The sequence below is a fragment of the Lipotes vexillifer genome, unplaced genomic scaffold, assembly GCF_000442215.2.
Source record: "Lipotes vexillifer unplaced genomic scaffold, Lipotes_vexillifer_v1.1 scaffold512, whole genome shotgun sequence".
NCBI lineage: Eukaryota > Metazoa > Chordata > Mammalia > Artiodactyla > Lipotidae > Lipotes > Lipotes vexillifer.
This window is the reverse complement of record NW_006787695.1, coordinates 1,339,328-1,363,814: the sequence shown is the minus strand read 5'-3', so window position 1 is coordinate 1,363,814 and position 24,487 is coordinate 1,339,328. Positions and strand designations below refer to the sequence as shown.

Below are 24,487 nucleotides of genomic sequence, written 5' to 3'. Positions count from 1 at the left end.
GCAGAAAATACAAAGGAAAAAGTGTTGGCAACATACATAACCGATACAAATCAACAGCCAGAATAAAGAACAGAGATGAATCCAAAACAGAAAAGGCTGAACGCCCCCTAGAAAAAGGGGGAAAAGGCATTTCCCAGAAGCCAGCATCCAGATGCCAAATAATCCCACGGAGACTGTCCAACCACAAGGATACTTCAGAAAATGCAAATGCAAATTAAAACACAGCAAATGCCGTTTCCTGCTCCCGGACTGAAGAGCTCGGCAGTTGGCCCAAGTTGGCAAAGACTGAAAAGTCCAACACTTAACGCATATGATGAAGATGGAAACCACTGGGAATTCTCAATACCTGGACTGTGCGCTGGGAAAACCAGATGGAATTCCCAGGAAACGGGACCATGTGAGAACCTTCTGGCCTTAAAATGTCACTGCCTGTGGTATTCCCTAGAAAAAGAGAGATGTGGCGATCCATGGAGGACCCTTCACGGCAAAGCTGCGGTAACAGGAAAGAACCGGAAAGAACCCAAGTGTCCTTGACCCTGAGAATGAATGTGAACCATGATGTATGTGCAGGTGGACGACTTCACAGGCCTGGAAAGCAACAACCGACTTCTACATGCTGCAACATGGGTACATCTCCAACATTTAATACTAAGTGCTTTGGGGTAAACCGTGACCCCTCAAAAGACATGTTGAAGCCCTAGTCCCTGAACAGGACCGTATTTAGAAATGCGGTCTTTGCAGTCACGAAGGTTCTGAGATGTGGTCCTCCTGGATGAGGGTGGCCCTACATCCAATGACAGGGTCCTTCTAAGACACAGAAGAGGAGAGACCCAGACACAGAGGAGAAGCCCCGTGAAGACGGAGGCAAAGACGGGAGGGATGCGGCCACCAGCCCAGGGATGCCTGGAGTCCCCAGAAGCTGGAAGAGGCAGGGAGGACCCTCCCCTGGAGCCTCTGGAGGGAGTGCGGCCCTGGGACACCTTGACCTCAGACGTCTGGTCCCCAGGACCGGAGGAGGATGGATGCCTGTGGTTTTAGCCCACCTGATTTGTGGTCATTTATTATAACGACCCCAGGAAACAAATTTACGGTGCAAAGAAAGCAAATCACAGACATTACTTATGTCAGGTTGAAAAAATGCAAAATTAAATTTCAGAGACACACCCATATAATGAGAAACAGGAGAATGGGTAACACCACACCTGGGATAGGGGTTACGTCTCGGGGGAGGAAGGAAATTGCATCTGGAGAAAAGCGTGGTGTGGCAGATGCTGTGATGACATGTGTGCTCATTTATTATTGACTTTTAAATATTTTATTTATTCTGTTGTGTTCAGAGTTTGTAATATTTTTAATAAACCCTATTCAGAACCGAAACAAACATCAGCATTTCATAAAATAATTAGGAATTAATGCAATAAATATATGGGCATTTATGGAGAATTAATAAGGCACCTCTGAAAAGCTCTAAGATTTTGATCACCAGTTCCCAAGTGTGGCTTTTCCAAGACCAACAAGCAATTCTGCGACTCCAGCTGGGTGTCCTACGATTCAACTCCGTTCTGACACATCTACCTGGAGGTAGCCTCAGACCCCACAGGTGAAGGGCTCAGTCCCCCAGGACTACCCCTCCGTCTACCACAATTCCGACGCCAGGTGGTCACCTGTACTTCGGACCAACCAGCTGTAGATGGAAGGTTGCCATGACCCCTCCTGGGGTTCAGTTAATTTGCTAGAATGGCTCACAGAAGTCAGGAGATATTTTACTCACTAGGTCACCGGTTTATTATAATAGCAGATAACTCGGGAAAAGCCAGATGGGACAAATGCAGAGGGTGAGATCTGCGGAGGGGGCAGGAGACCCCCAAACCCTCTCCAGGCTGTCACTTTCCTGGTACCTCCACGTGTTCACGAACTAGGAAACTATTTGAACCCTGACCTTTGGGGGTCTTATGGAGGCTTCATGACACAGGCACCATTGATTAAATTATTGGCCATTGGTGATGGATTCAACGCCCAGCCCCTCTCCCTCTCCCCCTCCCGAGAGGTCAGGGGGTGGGAATAAAAATTCCAACCCTTTAGTCGCTGGTTGGTTTCCCTGGCAACCAGCTACCATCCTTGAGTGAGTTCCAAAGGGCACACCTCATGAACATAACAAGAGACACCTTTTAGGCTCTCAACACTTGGGAAACTCCAAGGGTTTTAGCAGCTCTGTGCCAGAAATGGGGACAAGGACCAAGCACATATATTTCTTATTATAAAGCACAGTATCGCAAGCATCAAGAAAGACGTGGTCAAAACCAGAGATGACCTATATTCAGACAGAGAGCAGCTCTGTCTGAAACCCTGAATTAAATCAAAAATCCTCCCACCGAGGGGATCTATGTACACGTATAGCTGGTTCAGTTTACTGTATAGTATAAACTAACCCAATCCTGTAAAGCAACCATACTCCAATAAAAAAAAAAAATTCCCCCTCCCAAATTAAGTTTTCTTACGATGATTATATCGGTTGTGAAAAGATGAACACCACCAAAATGTACAAAATATGTGAGCAAATGATTACACAGGAGACCCCCTCCTCCTAGATGCTGTTTTTCTCGATTTGCAAAATCATCTAAAAGGTGGTCTGGAAAGATAATCAGTTTAGAGTCAGGAAAGGTAGGACACGAGAGTGATGGTGTAGATAAAAGTAAATTCAGAACAGACGGAAGCAAGGGTACGTTTTTAGGAAACACCTTTAGTAAGCGTCATGGTTGGCGGTTTTAGTAACCGTCATGGTGTGCGGTCAGCAGAGAAGGATGGACCCCTGGACACAGGGCTCCCAGTTTGAACAGGAATGAGCACCTGGGGTCCTCCTACATCACCCGCTGCGGACATGACCTAGGCTAAGGATTCAGTTGTTGCCACAGGTAAAAATACTGGAGGGGAATTTCTAATCACGTCAGCCCAGAAACCATGAAAGTTAAACAACAAAACAATTTACAAGAAGAAAAAAAAAAAAGTTAACCCCTTGACTCATTCTGGCAAAAAAGTACTTTCTCTAAGACCAGAAGACATAAGAATTCTGGGGACTAATCGTGGAAGATGAAACAAGTGATTATGTCCCTAATATACAGAAAAGCTTTTTCTGAATCATCACCTCCCCTCCGCAACACACACACATACACAGATAAGTGTCCCCAGAGGACAAGAACCAACAATTCACACAAGTTGTCACATGCACTAAGGGAAATTAGATTTTAAAGGGAACCACAAAGGGGAACCGGGTGATTCAGGAGAGGTGGGTTTTGATGGCCTGCTGATGAAGATGTAATTACAGCTGGTGCTGGCTGGATGCTGGGGCCCGGTTGTAACTGTTAATTGATATTTGTCAGAATCTGAGTTCCACGGGTGGCCCCAAAAGGCTGCACTGAGAGCCCAGTGGTGGAGAACTCAGGGCGACCACTGTCATTTATGGCATCCACCCTCCCCTCCAGGGCTCTGGCGATCACCGTTTCTAATCTCTGCGACCCCGTGGTGAGGAAGAAATGAATATGGTCCACCCGCCAAGACTGTGAAAGCCGATCAGCACCTCCCACTGAAAGGTGACGGTCAGAGGAAAGAAAGATGTAACCCTAACAAGAAGCCAGACACTGTCCTGTAAACATACCATCTTACTGCTAATGGGAAAAAAAAATGCAGAGTTAAATGGGACCACATATGGTCTAGGGGCAAAACTCTAGAAAATTATCAGCAGAAATGTGTTGTGGGAATTTGGGTACCAGATTTTAAATGTGCACAGCCTCTAGATAAACAAACTCGCTTTTAAAAATTTATCCTAAAAGAATAATCACTCAAAAGACCTAAACAGACATGTCTCCAAAGAAGACATACAGATGGCCAACAGGCACATGAAAAGATGCTCAACATCACTAATTATTAGAGAAATGCAAATCAAAACCACAATGAGGTATCATCTCACACCCATCAGAATGGCCATCATTAAGAAGTCGACAAACAATAAATGCTGGAGAGGGTGTGGAGAAAAGGGAACCCTTCTGCACTGTTGGTGGGAATGTAAACTGGTGCAGCCACTACGGAGAACAGTATGCAAGTTCCTTAACAAATTAAAAATAGAGTTAGCGTATGATCCAGCAATCCCAAATATCTGGAGAAAACTCTAACTCAAAAAGATACATGCACCCCAATGTTCACTCCAGCACTACACCCATAGCCAAGACGTGGCAGCAACCTAAGTGTCCATCGACAGTTGAATGGAAAACAAAGATGTGGTCCATATATACAATGGAATACTACTCAGCCATAAAAAAGGAACGAAATAATGCCATTTGCAGCAACGTGGATGCAACTAGAGATGATCATACTAAGTGAAGTAAGGCAGACAAAGACACATACCATATGATATCACTTATAAGTGGAATCTAATTTTTTTTAAATGATACAAATGAACTTATTTATGAAACAGAAACAGACTCAGACATAGAAAACAAACTCATGGTTACCAAGGAGGAAAGGGAGAGAGGGACAAATTAGGATTTGGGAATTAACAGATACACACCCCTATATATAAAATGGATAATCAACAAGGACCTACTGCAGAGCACAGGGAACTATATTCACTATCTTGTAATAACCTATAATAGAAAAGAATCTGAAAAAGAATACGTCTCTCTCTCTATATAAAATATATATATATATATAACTGAATCACTTTGCTGTACACCTGAAACTAACACAACGTTGTAAATCAACTACACTTCAATAAAAGGCAAAAAAAAAACAAAAATAAAAAACAACGTTTTTAAAGAAAAGCAAGAAATAATCACAGAAACACCAACGTGTCTAGGGGCACGGGGCCTCCTCAGGCAGGTAGGTAATTTCATCCCTATGCTTCCAGTGTGGACAGTAAAATAACGACAACCATGGTCTTTATGGGCCTTACCGGGTTACTTGGGGATTAACTGTATATAAAGGAATTATTTTTAGCTTGTATCTCATACAGACGGCGACAGACCGGATGTTAATTTTTCTTATGATTATTGCACTTATCAGGGTAAAACAGATAACAACCTAACTGCACCAGAAAGGAAGTTTGATCAAGAAACAGATACCCCCAAGGGCAATGCAGAGGAAGAGGATTAAGAGGTACAGACTATTAGGCATAAAATAAGCTCCAAGGATATAGTGTACAACACCGGGAATATAGCTGATATTTTCTAATAACTATAAATGGAGTCAAACGTTAAAAAAAACAAACCCAGAGACCCCTGCATACTAGATTGTCAGGGCTCACTCTACGTGGGCAAAATGGGGCAGGAGGGACACCAAAACAGAAACACGGGGAACCTTTAATCGGAGGGATTTGAGGGGCCTGGCATTCATCATTTCTCACTTCGGCATCATGTGAGCCATGGCCGTGGCGGCAGGCACACGTCACCAAGCCTTCTGTGGGTCCCCAGCTCCTACTTCCTGGCCTCACCCCGTGTCTGGTTCACGTGTACTGTGAGAGCCCGCCCTTCGCCCCGGCATCCGGCCATGGCTGTGCTGTACCCTGGGTGTCCGATGCCCTGTGGAGAGGGGTCTGCTGAGGTCCAGCGGGACCCAGATGAGTCCTCCAAGCGGACTTTGGTGGAACTGGGACTGACATGTCCACACGGCTGGATATAGAGAACCAACAAGGCCCTACTGTAGAGAACAGAGAACTCTACTCATTATCTTACAATAACCTATAATGTCATTGATGGACCGAGAGATTCTCATACGGAGTGAAGTAAGTCAGACAGAGACAAATACCCTGTGGTATCACTTATACATGCAATCCAAAAAAAGATGACAAATGCAGGGGACACAGGTTCGAGTCCTGGTCTGGGAAGATCCCACATGCCACGGAGCAAGTAAATCCGTGCGCCACAACTACTGAGCCTGCGCGTCTGGAGCCTGTGCTCTGCAACAAGAGAGGCCGCGACAGCGAGAGGCCCGCGCACCGCCATGAGGAGTGGCCCCCGCTCGCCAGAACTAGAGAAAGCCCGCGCACAGAAACGAAGACCCAACACAGCCAAAAATTAATTAATTAATTTAAAAAAATAATAGAGAAACATGGGTCTTAATGAGATGCTAAATATGAAAATAGTGTATATGCTTTACATTCTGCAATTTTTTTTTGGTTTGTTTTAAGAAAGCACATTAAGCTTTAATATAGAAATATTTAGGTTACACTTGTGCTCAAGTAATAATAAAACATTTGTTCTTTTTGATCTCATACATTCTCTCTATCTCCTGCACGCCTGGAGCGACCTTTGGCTGTGTGGCTGGCCTTGTTACTTTACCACTCTGGATATACTGGAATAGAAAGAAACTTACATACAAGAACAATTAACTGGAGCAAAGGGAGAAGATATTTCTTTGTGCAGATTCCATAAAGACTGTGCAGATGTGTATACGGTCTAAGCCAGGCAGTTCCACTTAACAGCACTGTTTTTTATATAGTTACAACATGACGTGATTGTAGCTCTGTAAACTATGAAACCCGAGAGACTGTACCTTCTAGTTGAAATAAAGCATTTATAAATAATTTATAAATAAAGTATTTATAAATATTTATAAAATACTTTAGTTGAAATAAAGTATTTATAAACACTTTATAAATAAATACTTTAGAAATAAAGTATTTATAAAGCATTTATAATAGACTGTCGCTTCAGATGCTGTTTGTTGCTTCTTGGACCTTTAAGAAACGTTCTTAATCAACTTTATAGAATTCTGAGGACAGGGTTGTTGGGTTTTTTTTTTTCAAGTTTTAAATTGCTTCATTATTTTTAAGAGGTCTGGGTATAGCTTTAGCATTTCATATGCTTTCTGAGAGAAATGGACAGTTTACCTGGCCACTGAAGACGTTTCTCACGTAATTAAACAACAGTTTTTTCATTTTTTTTTTTTTTTTTTTTTTTTTTTTTTTTTTTTACTGTGTGTTTCTTTGGAGTTAAAATGGCTATGACAGCCTCATCAAAATCAGTCTTCAATCCCTTCTGGGTTAAAGCTAAACATTCCACAGAGCAGCACGCACCTATCTCTTTTGCTCGTTTCTGTCCTTGTTCCACACATATAGGCTTTTCCTTCGTATCATTCAGTCTGGCTAAAGTTTTGGGGTCATCTCGCAGGTCAATCGAGTTCCTATTAATAAAAAGAGTACGTTTGGTGCGTATTCCTTAAGTTCTGGTACCCACTCCTCTTTCACATTTTGAAATGAGGCTGGATTTACCACAGAGACGCATATAAGGAAGACATCAGTCACTGGATAAGATGAAGGCCTCAGACGATCCGGCTGTGTCATAGAGTCCCAGGAGGTACTGCCTGCCCCCTACGGTGACGCTGACTGCGTAGTGGTCGAAGACGGTGGGCACGTCCTCCTCCGGGAAGGCGTCGTTGGCATAGCTCATGAGTAGGCACGTCTTGCCCACCGCCCCGTCGCCGACCACCACGCACTTGAGCATCAGCGCGCCGGGCCCATGAGCCACGCTGCGGCCGGCCGGCCTCCGGACATGGTCCCCCCCGGAGCCCCCGCCCCGGCCCTGGGCTCAGCCCCTGCCCGCCTGGGGGGTCCGCCGCCGCCGCCGCTCAGCGCAGCACGGCCGACCCCCCGGCCCCATGCAGCGACTGCCCCCGCCCGAGGGGAGGGGGCGGCGGGCCCAAGGCGCTGCCCGGATCCCCGCCCGGCCCCGGTCGCCGCATCCGCCCGCTGCCCCCCGCCGCTCGGCGCGCGCGCCCTCTCCCCGGCCCGACCTCCCCAGGAGGACCCACTGGATCATCTACAACGTTTTTTTTAGTTAGGAACCAATAACAAATGCTTGCCTAATCTAGGTATTTGCAACTAAACCATGAGTTGAACGTCAGACACCTACCTATTCATTTCCTTCTGCAAAGTTACCAGTAAACCGGGGATACTTAGAAGGTTTTAATAAGTCACCTTCCTTTATTTCAAAAGCTTGGACTTTGTAACGTATTTATCATAAAATACCTGACAACTGGTCTCTCTCATTTAGATGTTGCAAAAATAATATTAAGATAATATTCAAAAAACAAAGATGACACAAATGAACTTAATTACAAAATAGAAACAGACTGACAGGCTTAGAGAACAAATTTACGGTTATGGGGGGAAGGATCGGGAGGAGGGATAGATTGGGAGTTTGGGGTTAGCAGATGCAAACTCTCACAGGTAGAATGGATAACCAACAAGGACCTGCCGTAGAGCACAGGAAACTCTACTCAATATTCTGTAACAACCGAAACGGGAACAGAATCTAAGAGTGGACACATGTATATGCATAACTGAATCGCTGTGCTGTACCCCTGAAACTCACACTGCATGGTTCATCAACTGTCTGCCAACAGAAAATAAAAAGTAAAAGAGAAGCCAAGCGCTGTCCAAGGAGACACCGCGCGCAGGGCGGCACAGACACAAGCGGGCAGCACACGCAATTATTCCCGAACCAGAGGGAGGCTGGAGGGGAAGACACACGGCTTTCACTTCTCGAGGCAGACGGGTGTGCTTCCAACGCCCTTCAAGAGTGCACAAACCAGGGCCAGGGAGAGTCCAGAAGGACAACCCCAGATGCCGCCTGCTCTTTCAAGACATGACCCTCTGAGACCCATCAGCCCCGACTCAGACACGCTCGCATATGACCAGGGTCCTTGGGAGCAAATGCAAGCCCGCCGCCGGCCTCAGACCGAAGTCGATTTTTCTCCTTTCCAACAACAAGAACAAAAAATTGCCGACACCCCCGTGGATACACAGGGGAGGGTTCTGCCTCGGTGCTTCTTATCTCGGCAATGGGACCACGGGCTCCCAGGCCACGAGGCTTCTCAGCGTCCTGAGGACCACCCCACCCCCACCCCGGGCACGAGTACAGAAAGCCCAGCCCCTTCGGGAAGGTGAAACCAAACTCTGCCCACGTGGGCTCGGAGCACACAAGCCACAGCGACACACCCGACCACCGCAGCCTTACCTTGAATAACCACCGGCCGAACAGCTTCTTAATGAACCGTGTGCCCCAGAAGACGTGTCTATACAGGTCGGTGTCCACCACGCCGGGGTCGGCCACGTTGGCGGTCACGGGGCTGCCCGTGGCCTCCAGCAGCGCCTGCAGGTGGTAGGTGAACAGCACCAGGGCCAGCTTGCTCTGGGCGTACGCCGCGTGCGCCGAGTAGCTGCTGCTGCAGAAGCAAAGCGGGAGAGGGTGTGAAACGCAGGCGTCTGGCCCCGATTCTCCCCTCGCCCGGCCGGCAATCTGCAGCTACAGGCTGAGGGCAGCTACACACGCACCTGAGTTCAAGTGCGTCACGAGAATCGTTTCCACCTCTGAGAACTGACTGCGTTTTTCTCTCCTCCCAACGCTCAGCGCTTGGGAAACAGGCCCTGACGCGTGTCCTGCTCGGACGCAGCCTGTCCATTTTGGCTTCCTACCGTTGCAGATCATGTTATGGGGGGCACAACATGTTTACAACCCGGGATGCCTCTCTGGCAAAACACATTCGTTAGGGATTAGTCACTTTCTTCAGGCCCATAGCTCCTTTTCCTGAATTTTATGGGATATGAATACAGCCCCACCTGAGTTCCTTCTTCCAGTGGGATGTGCCCCATATTCTATGTTACTTTCACTCTTTCAACCTCAGAGGTGTCTCCTAAGTTGGGAGAAAATCCATCCATGGAATTCACCCTCGTGGGAGCTTCACACAAAGATGAAAAGAAGGAAATGAGAGTCGTCGCGTGAAACGCAGAGAAAACACGCTTTGGAATTCAACGGACAAAAGCTCTTCCTAAATAGGAATTAAAAATTGCAATAAATGGGGACTTCCCTGGTGGCGCGGTGGTTAAGAATCCACCTGCCAACGCAGGGGACACGGGTTTGAGCTCTGGTCCGGGAAGATCCCACATGTCGCGGAGCAACTAAGCCCGTGCGCCACAACTGCTGAGCCTGCGCTCTAGAGCCTGCGAGCCACAACTGCTAAGCCCGCGTGCCACAACTACTGAAGCCCTAGAGCCTGTGCTTCGCAACAAGAGAAGCCACTGCAATGAGAAGCTCGTGCACTGCAACGAAGAGTAGCCCCTGCTCGCTGCCACTTAGAGAAAGCCTGCGTGCAGCAACGAGGACCCAACGCAGCCAAAAAAAAAACTGCAATAAACGAACTAAACTGACTAAATGATTCAGAAAAGTGAACTGAGAATGTGACCAAGGAAAGCACAGAAGGGGGAAAAAAAAATAAAAGGAAAAGGGAAGTGCAGAAAACAGGCCAAGAAAGGCTATCAGAGAAATCGAGCCTCATATGCTTAGTTGCCGAGTGAGACTTTCTGAAAAACCTCAATCCTGTAAATTGCACACATGGGCGCTTGTCTGTTCCTATGTGACAACCACATCAACCCCTTTTCGGACTGGGTCCTGCCTCCTGCTGTTTCCTGGGTAGCATCTTTCTTCCTCATCAGCATGTCCCCACGGTGTGCCCATCACACAGCCCCTCGTCACAAGAGGCCACAGGCAAACTCGGAGGTTTGGCCTCGGGTCCATGCAGTTTAAGCTGGAAAATAAGCCCCGAGTCTTTTGTCTGAAAGATGACTCAGAACAAGTCAGCCAAGGGTGACACTGGACAAGCTTGTCGCAGGGCGTCGGCCAAAGGAATTCCAAACAGATCTTTTGTTGGAGGGAGGAATTAAGACAAAAATATAGTGCAGTTCTGAGCACAGATGCCCTCCTCTGATCCACGACAACCTCCCAATTACCGTCAAGATTTTTGGCAGTTTCCTCCTGTCTCTTCCCCCCAGAAGAGGAGAGACCTCCAGGAAAGAGGGAGTTATTAAGTGGGGGGAGAGAAAGGCTGAACTTTCACCTTGGAATTGGGCCATTTCGACCTCACGTGCACGCCTTTGCTCCTGAATTACCACGGCTGCTTGGGAGGGAACAGGAATCCCGAATTTAGAAAGAAGAGAGGGAACCATAAATGTGCACATTCCTCAAGGGTAAACTGACAAGTGATATAACTACGGTTTTCTACGGTAGCATGGAGAAGAGAGAACGGAAATTGGGTGGGGGGGAGTCAATACATTTCTCTTCAGGAGGAAAAAAAAAAATCAAGAGTACAAGTTATTTCAGGAGAGGTTCCCTGGTGGATTTAAAGATAAATAACCATCCACAGAAGAATTGGAAAGGAATCAAAGCCGATACACAAGAGGACATGATTCCCCATGAAAGTTTATAAATAAAGCCCCGAGGAATGGCAGACACTTGGAGTTTAAAACAATGAGGAGACTGTTGCAATTTTAACAGACAGAAGGCAGCTGAAAGAGAGAATCAGTCCACAAACTTAAGCAGAGGCAGAAGAAATTCATGAAATGTCTGCGTGGCTTGATTCTAAACATGAGATTTTTAATACGTTGCTTTTGTAATGAATGGTGTCAAAAGGTAGAACGGAAACCATAAAAATATACCTTTGTTTTCAATACATAATCATCTATTGATGTAACTACTTGGTAACTAATTTGAAAGTCAATCTGAAACAAAAGTAGAGACAGTCTTGTGGTAGGCTTTTTGTTGGGGAGGAAAAACTTTTCTCCTGTACTTTTGTGTTCTGTCCCTGAGGCCTGCAAATTAAACCACCAAGTGTCAGATTAAAGAGAGAAGAATACCGATTTTACTTCTAATTTTACATGTATGGGGAACTTCATAGAAAAGAAGTGAAAACCCCAAAGAGTTGGGAAGTCCTCGTTTCTCACAAATTTCTGCTTTTCGTCAGATAAGGGAGGCTCCAGAAAGGCACCCTTCTGCATCTGTTGCTTCTCCACGATACCTGGGTTTCACGTAAACAGTATGTGACATTTGCAAGATTGAGGACGGTACTTGATCTGCATCTGGCATTGATCTGACAGCCGATCTACACCCACTGAGGAAGTAACATTGAGCCACCTGAGACCAGGTGCTAAGTGCACAGGGTCCGCTAGTGCCCCCATGCTCAGCAAGATGCCAGGAATGTAGCAGGCCATACATTTCTGCTAAGCAAATGAGGTTTTCAAGTTCTCATCAAAGACAAAACTACTATTGCCTATGACAATAAATGCACACCCACATATTTCTACTTTTTAAAATATACACATGTAAAACCTACATTTTAATAAAGTATTGTGGGGGGGAATCTTTTCCCTCTATCCTCTTAGGTTCTGTCCTGGGGCCTGCAAATCAAACTGCTAAAGGACAGTTTAACAAGAGAAAACAGTTTAAATTACATACAAGGAGGTGGCCAGATGATAGAGGCTTATATATCATCTTAGGGTAAACAAAGGCAAAGGGGCTTTGGGATTCTGGGTGGAGGAGGCAGGTTATGGGAAGGGAAGAAATGTGTATATATAAATAAGGACCGTCTTGTTATGCAAATAAGAGTCTCTGGGGTGAAAAGAGTCATCTCCAGGAATAGCTCTCTTCCTGGAATGGAGACATTACTACAAATGGAAAATTCCTGGATAAATATAAATTTCCTTTCCAAAACAGTAAATTGATACTTTACTTTTTAGACAGTTGGGGACGGTGGGGGGGGGGAGTAAAGAGCGTTTCCTGGGTCTGCTTGTTCTCAATTGCCTTTAGCTCAAAACACCCCATGTATCAAAGAGGTACATTTGGGGCTGGCATGTTCTGGTCCCCTTCAGTAGGACCAAAGGTATACCTTGGGAGAATATTTAAGGATAATATTAATTTTTCATTATTATAAAAGAAATATATATTGGTTGTAAAAAAATTACAAAGCTCAAAGAAGAATGGAAAATCAGTTCCATAGTGATTTCACAGTGTTTTCCTCCACCAAGAAATGGTCATCGATCACACTGCATGAGTGTGTATATATATTTGTATATACACATATACACATATATGTATATGAATGTGTATACATATGTGTATACGCACATATATGTATATATACTCATATATACATATATGTGCACCTATATATGTGTATATATACTCATATATACATAGATGTGTCTACATATATACTCACATATATACTCATATATACGTATGTCTCTCTCTATATATACTCATATATATGTATGTGTCTATGTGCGTCTATATATATACTCATATATACATATTTGTGTCTCTATGTGTATACATATTCATATATACATGTATGTTTGTGTCTATATATGTGTGTATATATATATACCCATATACGGATATATGTGTGTGTGTGTGTGTATTCCAACCTATCTTACAGATGGCTTTCCTCACTGGCTTTCCACCATCTTTGACCTACACCGTATTCATCCACTCGCTTTCTACTCAGCACCACTGATTTTTTCACTACGTCCACACGAGTGGTCAAGGCTCCTCGTGCGCACAGCTCTCTACCGCCCACAAGTAAATTATCGCCCACCTGTCCTAGAAAACCATTGTGCATTAAGTGTCTCACGAGGAGTCCGTTTCCTGAACTCCCTCAATCCCATGAGAAATCGTGCCTATGACTATGGGATTTATAAGACAGTATCTTGAAAACCATTAATTCACTGAGCTTTCTTGCTGAAAGAAAACCCCAGTGAAACACACATGACCCTGAATGTGGATATGATTAAGGGTATCTGAGGTCTGTGTTTTCAGCGTATTATAGAAAACATTGTTCCCCTCTTGCCGACGGAGATCAGAAAAAACCAACCGGCCTGAATGGTTTATTATAAGAAAGGAGCTCTTCATTGATTACCTTGATGGACACCGTGCCGTGTGTGTGTCTGTGTGTGTGTGCTGTGTATGTGTGATGGCTCAGTCCCACTCCAGTAAGACAACTGACTGTGTGATGTTCACTTCATATGAGTAAATCCCATTTGCTTCCCTTAAAAGTTCAATTCTGAGACAGTAACACACCAGCACATGGTGAACACAATTATGGAAACTCCACGTACTACCCATAACCTAGTTTCCATTTGGCGCGTTTTGGATGCTGGCCGAGCCCGGTAACGATCAGTCTGCAAGTAGGACCCATATCCAGCATGTCGGCAAGTAAATAATCCCTCAGCTCCAAACTGAAATTTTCCCTTGACAAGACGAACAACTGCCTTGCATTCTGCCTTGGTGTCCTAGGTTTAACATGACGGAGGAAGATGGAAAGAGAGACCACCCACCAGGACCTCTGAAAGTATCGTGAGCTAAGAGGAGTCTCTGTCCTTCCACGAAGGGAAGTCGGCAGAGACGGCCTGGGATGTGGCAGGGCCACCTGTGAATTCCAGCCTCATCCAAACACCTGCTAGAGTTGGTCACAGAAGCACGGGAAGGGTGCCGGCTGCCTGTAAGGGGTCCCAGGACACACACTGAACATGCTAAATGTTTAGTGAAAACCACATCAATGCAGGGCAGCATATTTATAACATGACATGTCGCCACAGAGGTGCCACAACCAACGATATACGAGGATGTGAAGACATACTTATGAATAAAATAGTGAAAAACTGCCCCAAAGTTAAATAAGTTTGGGAAACTCAAACCAAGATAGCTATTTTCACAACAAGGGCCATGCCTATAACGTGTCAATGATTACTGTGTCTCCAAAGCAAGGTCAGGCTGAAATAACGTGAGCCTTAAAAGGTTAAGGATGGGGCTTCCCTGGTGGCACAGTGGTTGGGAGTCTGCCTGCTGATGCCAGGGACGCAGGTTTGTGCCCCGGTCCGGGAAGATCCCACATGGGCCGCAGAGCGGCTGGGCCCGTGAGCCATGGCCGCTGAGCCTGCGCGTCCGGAGCCTGTGCTCCGCAACGGGAGAGGCCACAACAGTGAGGGGCCCACGTACCGCAAAAAAAAAAAAAAAAAAAAAAAAGGTTAAGGATCTATCCATTGGGGAGGGACCAATGGTGCATGCTGTGGGCTGAATTGTTTCCCCCCTCTTCCCATAACACAAGAGGTTATGCTGTGGAGTCCTAACCCCCAGAACCTCAGAATAGGACCTTCCTTGGAAATACGGTCTTTACAGAGGTAATCAAGTTAAAGTGAGGTTGCTTGGGTGGGCTACAATCCAATATGACTCGTGCCATAAAGCAAACTCCAGAAGCTGGAGAGAAGCCTGGAAGAGACTGAGCCTGGGTGGGTTCCTCCCAGGGCCTCCAGGAGAGACCCACCCTGCCTAACCAGCCAACCTTGATCATGGACTTCCAGTCTCCAGGACTGTGAGACAATAACTTTCTGTTGTTCTAAGGTACCCAAATTTCTGGTCCTTTGTCATGGCCGCCCCAGGAAACTCATACAGTAACCACTGTTTTACAAAAGAAAAAGTTACTTGGGAATTGGTGGTCCAGTGGTTAGCACTTGGTACTTTCATTGCCGTGGTCTGAGTATGATCCCTGGTCAGGGAACGAAGATTCCATAAGCCACACGGCGTGGCCAAAAAAGAAAAAAGAAAAAGTTACTTGGTACAAACCATAAAAATGTGGACTTCGCTGATTTACTCCACTGAAGAATAGAGCAGAGAGAAAGCCAATAAAAATAAGGAGACTTTTCTACGTTCAGAGGAAGTAAGCCCATAAGATGTAAGTTTCTTGTGAGGAGAGGAGGCCATGAGGAGAGCGTGCTTGTGAGGAACCCTACGAAAGTCCACTCTGAGCCCTGGTCTGTAGCTCGACCTTTGTGGACGGAGCCACAAGACCCAGGGACACGCAACACTTGTACCCAAAGCAGCACCTCGGCTGGTGACACAGGACGTAGCCAATCCTGCATCCAGAGGGTTCTGTTAACTTTGCCATTAAGAGCAAATCTTAATCTCTTGATCTCTTCCGAGGTCAAGAGTCAAGATGGGGGACTTGCTTTGGTTTGGGTCCAAGGAGAGGAGGTAGGATGGTACCATTTTCCTAGCCGAGGGCAGCCCAGGAAACAGCTGCCTGCATTACAGCCCGGGTAACAGCTGCCTGCATTAAGAGGGGAGGGTCCAAGGACAAGCAGGACGAGCTGTCCCCAGGAGAGGTGCAGAGGGAGGGGTCTTCCCGTGCAGTCACCCTCAGGGCTGGCACAAAGCTGGGGCACCTCTGACGCGACCCCCCGCAGAGGGTCCCTTGGGTCCCGAGGTGCCCATGGGTGCAGGAGGCTGAGCACGGAGACAAGTCAGGGTTCAGGGTGGGTAGAAGGCAGACCCATCTCCTGGACACCACGACGCATCACCTACAGAACGCCTTGCCCACATCTGTGCCCGACAGTTCATTTCACGTGTCCACGCTCAAGTGTTCGGTCCAATGCCAGTCTAGATGGTGCCAGGAAGTTATTTTTCAGAGGAGATGAACCATGAAACCAGTAGCCTGCGTGTAGAGCAGGTGAGCCTCAGCCACGTGGGTGGGCCTCGTCCTATCAGGTGAAGGCACTCAGGGGAAAAGAATGAGGTTCCCCCAAAAGAAGAAGGGATTTGGCCTCAAACACCACAGCATAGAAATTCCACCTAAGTCACCTAGTCTTTAGGTTCAAGACTACGAACGTCACCACTTCCCTGAATCTCTGGCCTGCTGGTCAACCCTGTCAGCTCCTCCAAGCATGGGAGATAGTTTCTGAAAACAAGTCCAACTCTAGTGGGGAGCGGGAAGGGGGAGAGGCAATATAGGGGGAGGGAAGTAAGAGATATAAACTGTTATGTATAAAATAAGCTACAAGGGGACTTCCCTGGCAGTCCAGTGGTTAAGACTCTGTGCTTCAGCTGCAGGGGGTATGGGTTCAATTCCTGGTCAGAGAAGCAGGATCCCACAAGCCAAATGGTGTGGCCAAAAAAAAATAATTTAAAAAATAAAATAAGCTACAAGGATATACTGTACAGCACAGGGAATATAGCCAATATTTTATAATAACTGTAAATGGAATAGAATCTTAAAAATTTGTGAATCACTCTGTTGTACACCTGCAACTTATATATTATATAATATTGTGTGGCAATTTTTTAAAAAAGATGTAACAGAGCTTTGTGCACAGTTGATACCTTTAAAGAAAAGTCAGTCTCTACCTCTCACATATATGTAAATTATAACTATAAATATATAATTATAATTGCATAATTACATATTGAAATATTTTATATCATTTACATATTATATATAATTAATTATATACAAGTATTAAATATATTAAATATATAATTTTTTAACTTAAATAGTATATAGCTTTTTCATCCTCTTCCGTTAAATATAACTTTTTTTTTTTTTTAACAAAGCTATCCACTATATCATGAGTCCTGTTCACTGACTACAATTTTCCAGAGATTCTGCCCACCTCTTCCATTGAAATTTCTTCTGTAGGAGGAGGGACTGAGTGCAGCCGGGCAGAGGTGACAAGCCCTTTTGTGTGTAACAACCCACCTGGGTTTGGAACACTTTATGCTCTTACAAGTGATTTATGCTTGACAAGAACGCTCCTTATCCAAGCCAGCAAATCAATCTTGGCAACTAACCGTCATCACCAGTGGTGTTTACATCAGGTGCGAGCCAAGAATTCACTTTTTTTTTTTTTAACCCCGAAAGGCAGCATGTTTTCAACCCAAGTGGTTCTCAAATGTCAGCATGCATTAAGAGCCCCTCAGACGGCGTGTTAAAATTCCCAATGCCTGGCCGCACACCCTGAGTTTGTTTTTAACACGGTTTTAACATTTTAACAGTCTATTGTCAAGCCTTTAAAATATAACAAGAGTGAGTTGGGCTCTTTCGGTTTTTTTAAACATAATTTTCTGTAAGTTTATTATAGAATTAAAAGGCTATATATGGCATGGTCTGAAGTAAAATATACACTATAAGGTATATATACGATTTACTTGGAGGGGGCAGGTTGCTAGGAAATACCTTTTTATTGTCTTTTTAAACAATTTTGATTGCAGTAGAGTTGCTTTACAATGTTGTGTTAGTTTCTGCTGTACAGCAAAGTGAATCAGCTATACGTATACATATATCCACTCTTTTTGGACTTCCTTCCCATTCAGGTCACCTCAGAGCAGTGAGTAGAGTTCCCTGTGCTATACAGCAGGTTCTCCTTAGTTATCTATTTTATACATAGTAAGATTTACAGTATTGTGGTAGTTTCAGGTGTACTACAAAGTGATTCAGTTATATATATGTGTATATATATGTGTGTGTGTATATGTACATATATTTTGTCAGATTATTTTCCCACCCCCAGAGTTTTCATTTCACAGGTGGGGGCTGTGTGTTCTGAGCATCTACCTGTATCACCCATCACTTCTCAGGTGATACAGATGCTGCTGCTCTGGGGACCCCACCTTGAAAACCATGGTCCTAAATGGTCTCATCCCCTTTGGATAACCATTTAGGGAAAAAAATGATACGAGATGCCTTTGATGTGATTCGACATAGGAAAATGTAAACAAATACAGGAGGACAGTTATCACCACTTCCTGACACTCACTCCTGCGGGCCATGAGATTAGTTCTCTGCAAATGTCAGAGTTTTGTGCGATGCCACAAAAAGCTTCACTTTAGAAAAAGGAAGCTACGGGTACACACATCTGCATTCTCTCTTGCATATTTCTACACCCGTATTCAAAGGAGAAAAAGACAAGAATATTCCTGAAAGGAGCACCCCACCCCATACACAGGTCCCCTTGTCACGATGCTGTGTGTGTGTGGTTTTTTTGTTTTTTTTTTTTTGCGGTACGCAGGCCTCTCACTGTTGTGGCCTCTCCCGTTGCGGAGCACAGGCTCCGGACGCGCAGGCTCAGCGGCCATGGCTCACGGGGCCCAGCCGCTCCGCGCCATGTGGGATCTTCCCAGACCGGGGCACGAACCCATGTCCCCTGCATCGGCAGGCGGACTCTCAACCACTGCGCCACCAGGGAAGCCCACGATGCTGTTTTTTACGAGCCGTGTGGAGTCATGCTCCCATCAGATGCAGGAAACACTTGGCGATCCTATACCCTCTGCAGACCCTGAGGCTGGACCCGTGCCGATGAGAGAACCACTCTGTCCAAAGACACCCCTTTGAGGGACGACTGGACCCCAGGAGTTAAAACTCAGGGTTTAGAGTCCAGGGAGAGAAGCAGCCACATTGCTGTGTGAGTGCTTGAGGCGACATTAGAATCTCTCCAGGCTCAGGGTTCTTTTCATTTTCTTCCTTGCTATGCACGCCCCATGCGGAAAGCACCGGGTTGGCTAAAGGGCTACGCACACCTACGTGCTGAGAAATAAACGCGAAAAACTCAGAAACGGCAGTGAACGAAGTCAGCCCGTTAACTCCAGCAGGACCCCAGAGCGTCCGTGACACCCAACCTGGCCCGGCTCAGAGGCCACGGGGCTGGTCCTCCACGAGACCCACACACCCTGAAGGTCTCCTACAGCGCCAGCACAGGTGACCCACAAACTGGGGGCTGAAAGCAACAGGACTTCATCCTCCCCCAGTCCTGGAGACCAGACGTCTGAGACAAATAGCATAGGATAGCACTTATATGTGGAATCTAAAATATGACACACAGGAACTTATCTACCAAACAGAAACAGACTCACAGACACAGAGAACAGACCTGTGGTCGCCAATGGGGGGGAGGGGGAGGGGATGGGGGAGGGAGGGGAGGGGACGGGGAGGGATGGACTGAGGCTTTGGGATTAGCAGGTGCAAACTGTTACATTTAGGATGGATAAACAACAAGGTCCTACTGTAGAGCACAGGGAACTCTACTCAATATCCCGGGATAAACCATCATGGAAAAGAATGCGGAAAAAAACGTATATATATGTGTAACGGAATCACTTTGCTGTGCACCAGAAACGAACACAACATTGTAAATCAGCTATACTTTAATTAAATGATTTTTTAAAAATATGCTTCTCAGTTTCCTCAAGTGTAAAATGATGATAATAATAGGATTTACCTCAAAGCATAAATAAACAGACTGATATGGATGTGTGAGTGCCAGTTAGCAAACAATTGTTAATACGGGCGGACCTCATTTTACTGCGCTTCAGCGATATTGCATTTTTTTACACATTGAAGTCTGCCCCGCGTTGAGTAAGTCTACTGACGCCATTTTTCCAACATCATTTGCTCGCTTTGTGTCTCTGCGCCACATTTTGGTCATTCTCGCAGTATTTTAAACTTCTCCATTATTATTATGTTTGTTACAGTGATCTCTGATCAGGGATCTTTGATGTTACTACTGCAAAAAGATTACGACTAACTGTAGGCTCAGAGGATGGTTAGCATTTTTTAGCAATAAGGTTTTTTTTTGTTTTTGGGGTTTTTTTTTGCGGTACGCGGGCCTCTCACTGTTGCGGCCTCCCCCATTTGCGGAGCACAGGCTCCGGACGCGCAGGCCCAGCGGCCATGGCTCACAGGCCCAGCTGCTCCACGGCATGTGGGATCTTCCCCGACCGGGGCACGAACCCCGTGTCCCCTGCATCGGCAGGCGGACGCTCAACCACTGTGCCACCCGGGAAGCCCACAATAAGGTATTTTTTAATGAAGGTGTGTACACCGCTTTTATAGACATGATGCTATTACACACTTACTAGACTACAGTCTAGTGTAAGCATCACTTTTAGACGCACTCGGAAGCAAAAACTTCGTGTGACTCACTTTATTGCAATATCTGCTCCACTGCTGTGGTCTGGAAGCAAACCCGCAGCATCTCCCAGGTCTGCCTGTGTTAGTCAACACAGCTTTCACCTTGAGACAGGTTGATTTACAAACGTTTGGGGGTGTGAACCACCAACACCTGGGACGAGCACCCTGCCCAGTGCGTCGTGGTGACGGGTCACCCTGACCATACTGGCAGCACCCGAGACCCCTGGCGACTGGCACCCACCTGCTCTGAAGGTCATCCAAGTTCAGTTCCCCGACATAGTGTGTGGCCGAGGACACAGTAACCACCCTTGCGCTGCAGCCAGGGGTGCCCGACTCCCGCAGGGTGTCCAGGAGGAGGTTGGCCAGCAGGAAGTGCCCCAGGTAGTTCACACCAAAGTGCTCCTCAAAGCCGTCCTCGGTGGTCCCCTGCGGCACCATCATTACACCAGCTGGGGAAAGAGGAGGGTTCAGGGACAGTGAGACAGGAGGAGATGGGAGGAGGCGGGATGGGATAGGAGGACGTGAGGAAGAGGTGGGATGAGGTGGGATGGGATGAGGTGGGATGGGAGATGACATGGTTTGGATAACATGGGATGAGATGGGATGGGAGGAGGTGAGGTGGGATGAGGACGGAAGGAGATGAGATGAGGCTGGATGGGATGGGGTGGGATGGGTTGGGATGAGGTGGGATGGGATGAGGTAGGACAGGATGGCGGTGCTGCCCCCCAGGTGGATGGGGTACCTGCCCAGTGCCAGGAGGGTGGCTCTAGCCCTGTCTGCTGCCCCACCTTCCTGCCCGTTTTCTGCTCTGTACACGGTATGGAAGATGCCAAAAGACCAACAAGACCCCGTCCTGCTCTCAAACTCTGCCCTTCGATGGCCCGAGCTTGTAAATGATGACAAAACAGCAGGACCCCCCAGAAAGTGAGAGTGTCCTGAGTCACCCAGCAGTGTCCCCCAAGCCAGTCACTCTTCTGGATGGGAACAGCCATCCGCAGATGCCAGGGGCCTGGTCTGAGGTGTGGGCAGCACAGCTGGGACACCAGGGGGGTGACGCTATCCTATGGTCCACAGGCGGGTGGACAGAGCCCTGACCCCCAAACTCACTTTGCCACGGCAGCCCCTCACTCAGGTGAACCCCAGAAGCGAATTCATCCCTCCGGCGCCCTTTAGGGAACGTCCCCACTGCAGGCCCCAGCCGGCCCGCCAGCCATTGGTCCATAAACACATTTGTGAAGCATGTCCTGGGGCTCCGTGCGTACTACCTGACAGCTTGGGACACCCAAGCCTGCCCTCCGGTGGGGGGCAAAGGTCGTCTAAATCCCTGTCCCTAAGTCCCTCCAACAGAGGCCAGGACACAGGTAATGAGCAGAACACATGCCCAGCCCACATGGTTCCATCTCCTAGAGCAGCCAGCGGGCTTGCACATGTGTTTGTCTATGTGTGTGTCTAGGTGTGTTTGTGTGTTCATTTTATTCGTGCATATAATTATGTGTGTATTCGTATGCTTATTCTAGATGCATTTGTATATGTCCATGTATACATGTGTGTCGTGTATGTGTTCACATGTATTTGCACACATGTGCACATGCACACATTTATACACATACATGTTTAAGCATTTGTGTATTTGCATTCACGTGTTTATAAATGCCTATCAACTTATACATGCATTTTCTTTTGCATATATGGTATATGCATGTCTATGAATTTGCACTGCAGATGCATGTATACGTACTTGCATGAATGTCTGAATTTGCATATAACATATGCATATGCATGTATGTGTAAATATTTGTAAGTATATGAGCAGTTATTTGCCTATGTGTAAGTGTTCACAGTCAACTATGTATTTGCACATGTGTTTATGTGTAATGCATGCATACTTGTATTTCCAGTTGTATATTCGTCCACATAGGCTTTTGTATTTGCATATATATTTGCATTTGCAAGTTGTTTTGCATATATGTATGATTTTATGCACATATGCATATATATTTTTGCATATGTATATACATGTGTTTGTACTTCCATGTGTATACACTTCTCTGGGTATATGCATTTACATATGTGTATATGTTTATGTTTGTATTGATATGTTTGTTTACATGGATGTATACATATATATTTGTATCTGCATATGTATATGTACATGTGTATGTGGCTGCATATGCATTTCTATATGAAATTCTCTGTATATGCATTTGTATGTGTTTGTTGGTGTGTGGGGTTTTTTTGTTTTTTGTTTGCGGTACGCAGGCCTCCCACTGTTGTGGCCTCTCCCGTTGTGTTGCACAGGCTCTGGACGCGCAGGCTCAGCGGCCATGGCTCATGGTCATGAACCCATGTCCCCTGCATTGGCAGGTGGACTCTCAACCACTGCGCCACCAGGGAAGCCCGATGTGTGTATATTTTATATGGATATATTCGTATATGTACACATATATATTTGCATGTGCCCATGTATGCATTTCTACATGTAATTCTCCACATATGCATTTGTATCTGTGTATGTGTTTGTTGATGTGTATTTTATACGGATGTATTTCTACGTGTATATATTTTGTATTTTATAATGTACATATATTTGCATTTGCAGGTATATGAGTTCTGTATGTAATTCTCTGAATATGCATTTGTATACGTGTATGTGTTTGCTGATGTGTATTTTATATGGATGTGTATTTCTATATGTATATATTTTGTATTTGTATATGTGTGTGTATATATAAATACTTGTATGTGCCTGTGTATGCATTTCTACATGTCATTCTTCATATACACATTCATGTCTGAGTAACTGTATGCATGCACAGTTTCCCAGCTGCACCGCAAGGCCCCTCCCGGGCCACACAGGCCACACTGCATGTCCCTCCACACTCAGGTCCCGGGTAGGATCCACCCTGGGTTTCACGACCCCATACATCCCCACTGCAGGTTCTGAGGTTCCTGAGGCAAAGAAAACATTTGATTCAGGCTCTGGCTTTCAGAGACAGCCAAGTGCTCTGGGTGTTGCAAGGTGGTAATATTTAAAAAAACAAAGCTGTAGGGAGGCTGCAGGCTGATGGCAGCTTCCACAGACAAGGATGGAAGAGGAACCGTGATGGAAGATGGGGCTCCAGACGCAGAAACGAGAAGACGGGGAGTTCAGGTGTGTGGTGTCTCACCCTCACACGCATCCCGGCCACACCTGCCTCCTCCCTCCACACCCAGCTCTCCCCAAAAACCTCCGGGATGTTGAAACTTTATCCCCTGCGCTGATGACTGTCAAACATCATGAGTATGGCACCACATGGACGGAGGCCACAGACACGAGAAAAACGAGCTACACGTGTCTTAGGCACTCAACGGAGTGTGTGTTCAAATATACCTACAGCCACTAAAATTCGATGAACAAAACAGATTGGGAGTTTTGGACTGACAGGTTCACACAGCTATATTTAAAATAAAAAGTCTTTCCATTAAAACAACATAAACAAGTCAAGGGTCTTGGCAAAGTTCACACAGCCACTTCCGGGAAGATGGCGGAAGAGGAAGACGCAGAGATCACCTTCCTCCCCACAGATACACCAGAAATACATCTACACGTGGAACAGCTCCTACAGAACACCTACTGAACGCTGGCAGAAGACCTCAGGCCTCCCAAAAGGCAAGAAAGTCCCCATGTACCTGGGTAGGGCAAAAGAAAAAAGAATAAACAGAGACAAAAGGATAGGGACGGACCTGCACCAGCGGGAGGGAGCCGTGAAGGCGGAAAGGTCCACACACTAGGAGCCCCTTCGCGGGCGGAGACTGCGGGAGGCGGAGCGGGGAGCTTCGGGGCCGCGGAGGACAGCGCAGCCACGGGGGTGCGGAGGGCAAAGCGGGGAGATTCCCGCACAGAGGATCGGCGCCGACCGGCGCTCACCAGCCCGAGAGGCTCGTCTGC

The 24,487-nt window shown here is 46.3% G+C and overlaps 1 protein-coding gene and 1 pseudogene across 1 annotated transcript in view; both read right to left on the bottom strand.

The window, feature by feature from the left end:
* The window catches only part of DHRSX (dehydrogenase/reductase X-linked), a 180,569-nt gene that overhangs the window by 14,295 nt on the left and 141,787 nt on the right, over positions 1–24,487 (bottom strand). The window contains exons 6-7 of the mRNA XM_007460499.1: positions 20,801–21,008; positions 9,009–9,216 (exon numbers count right to left, since the gene is read on the bottom strand). Of these exons, the coding sequence (XP_007460561.1) occupies positions 9,009–9,216; positions 20,801–21,008 (416 nt within the window). The remainder of the gene's footprint in view (positions 1–9,008; positions 9,217–20,800; positions 21,009–24,487) is intronic.
* Positions 742–7,493, bottom strand: LOC103084706 (rho-related GTP-binding protein RhoQ pseudogene; annotated as a pseudogene).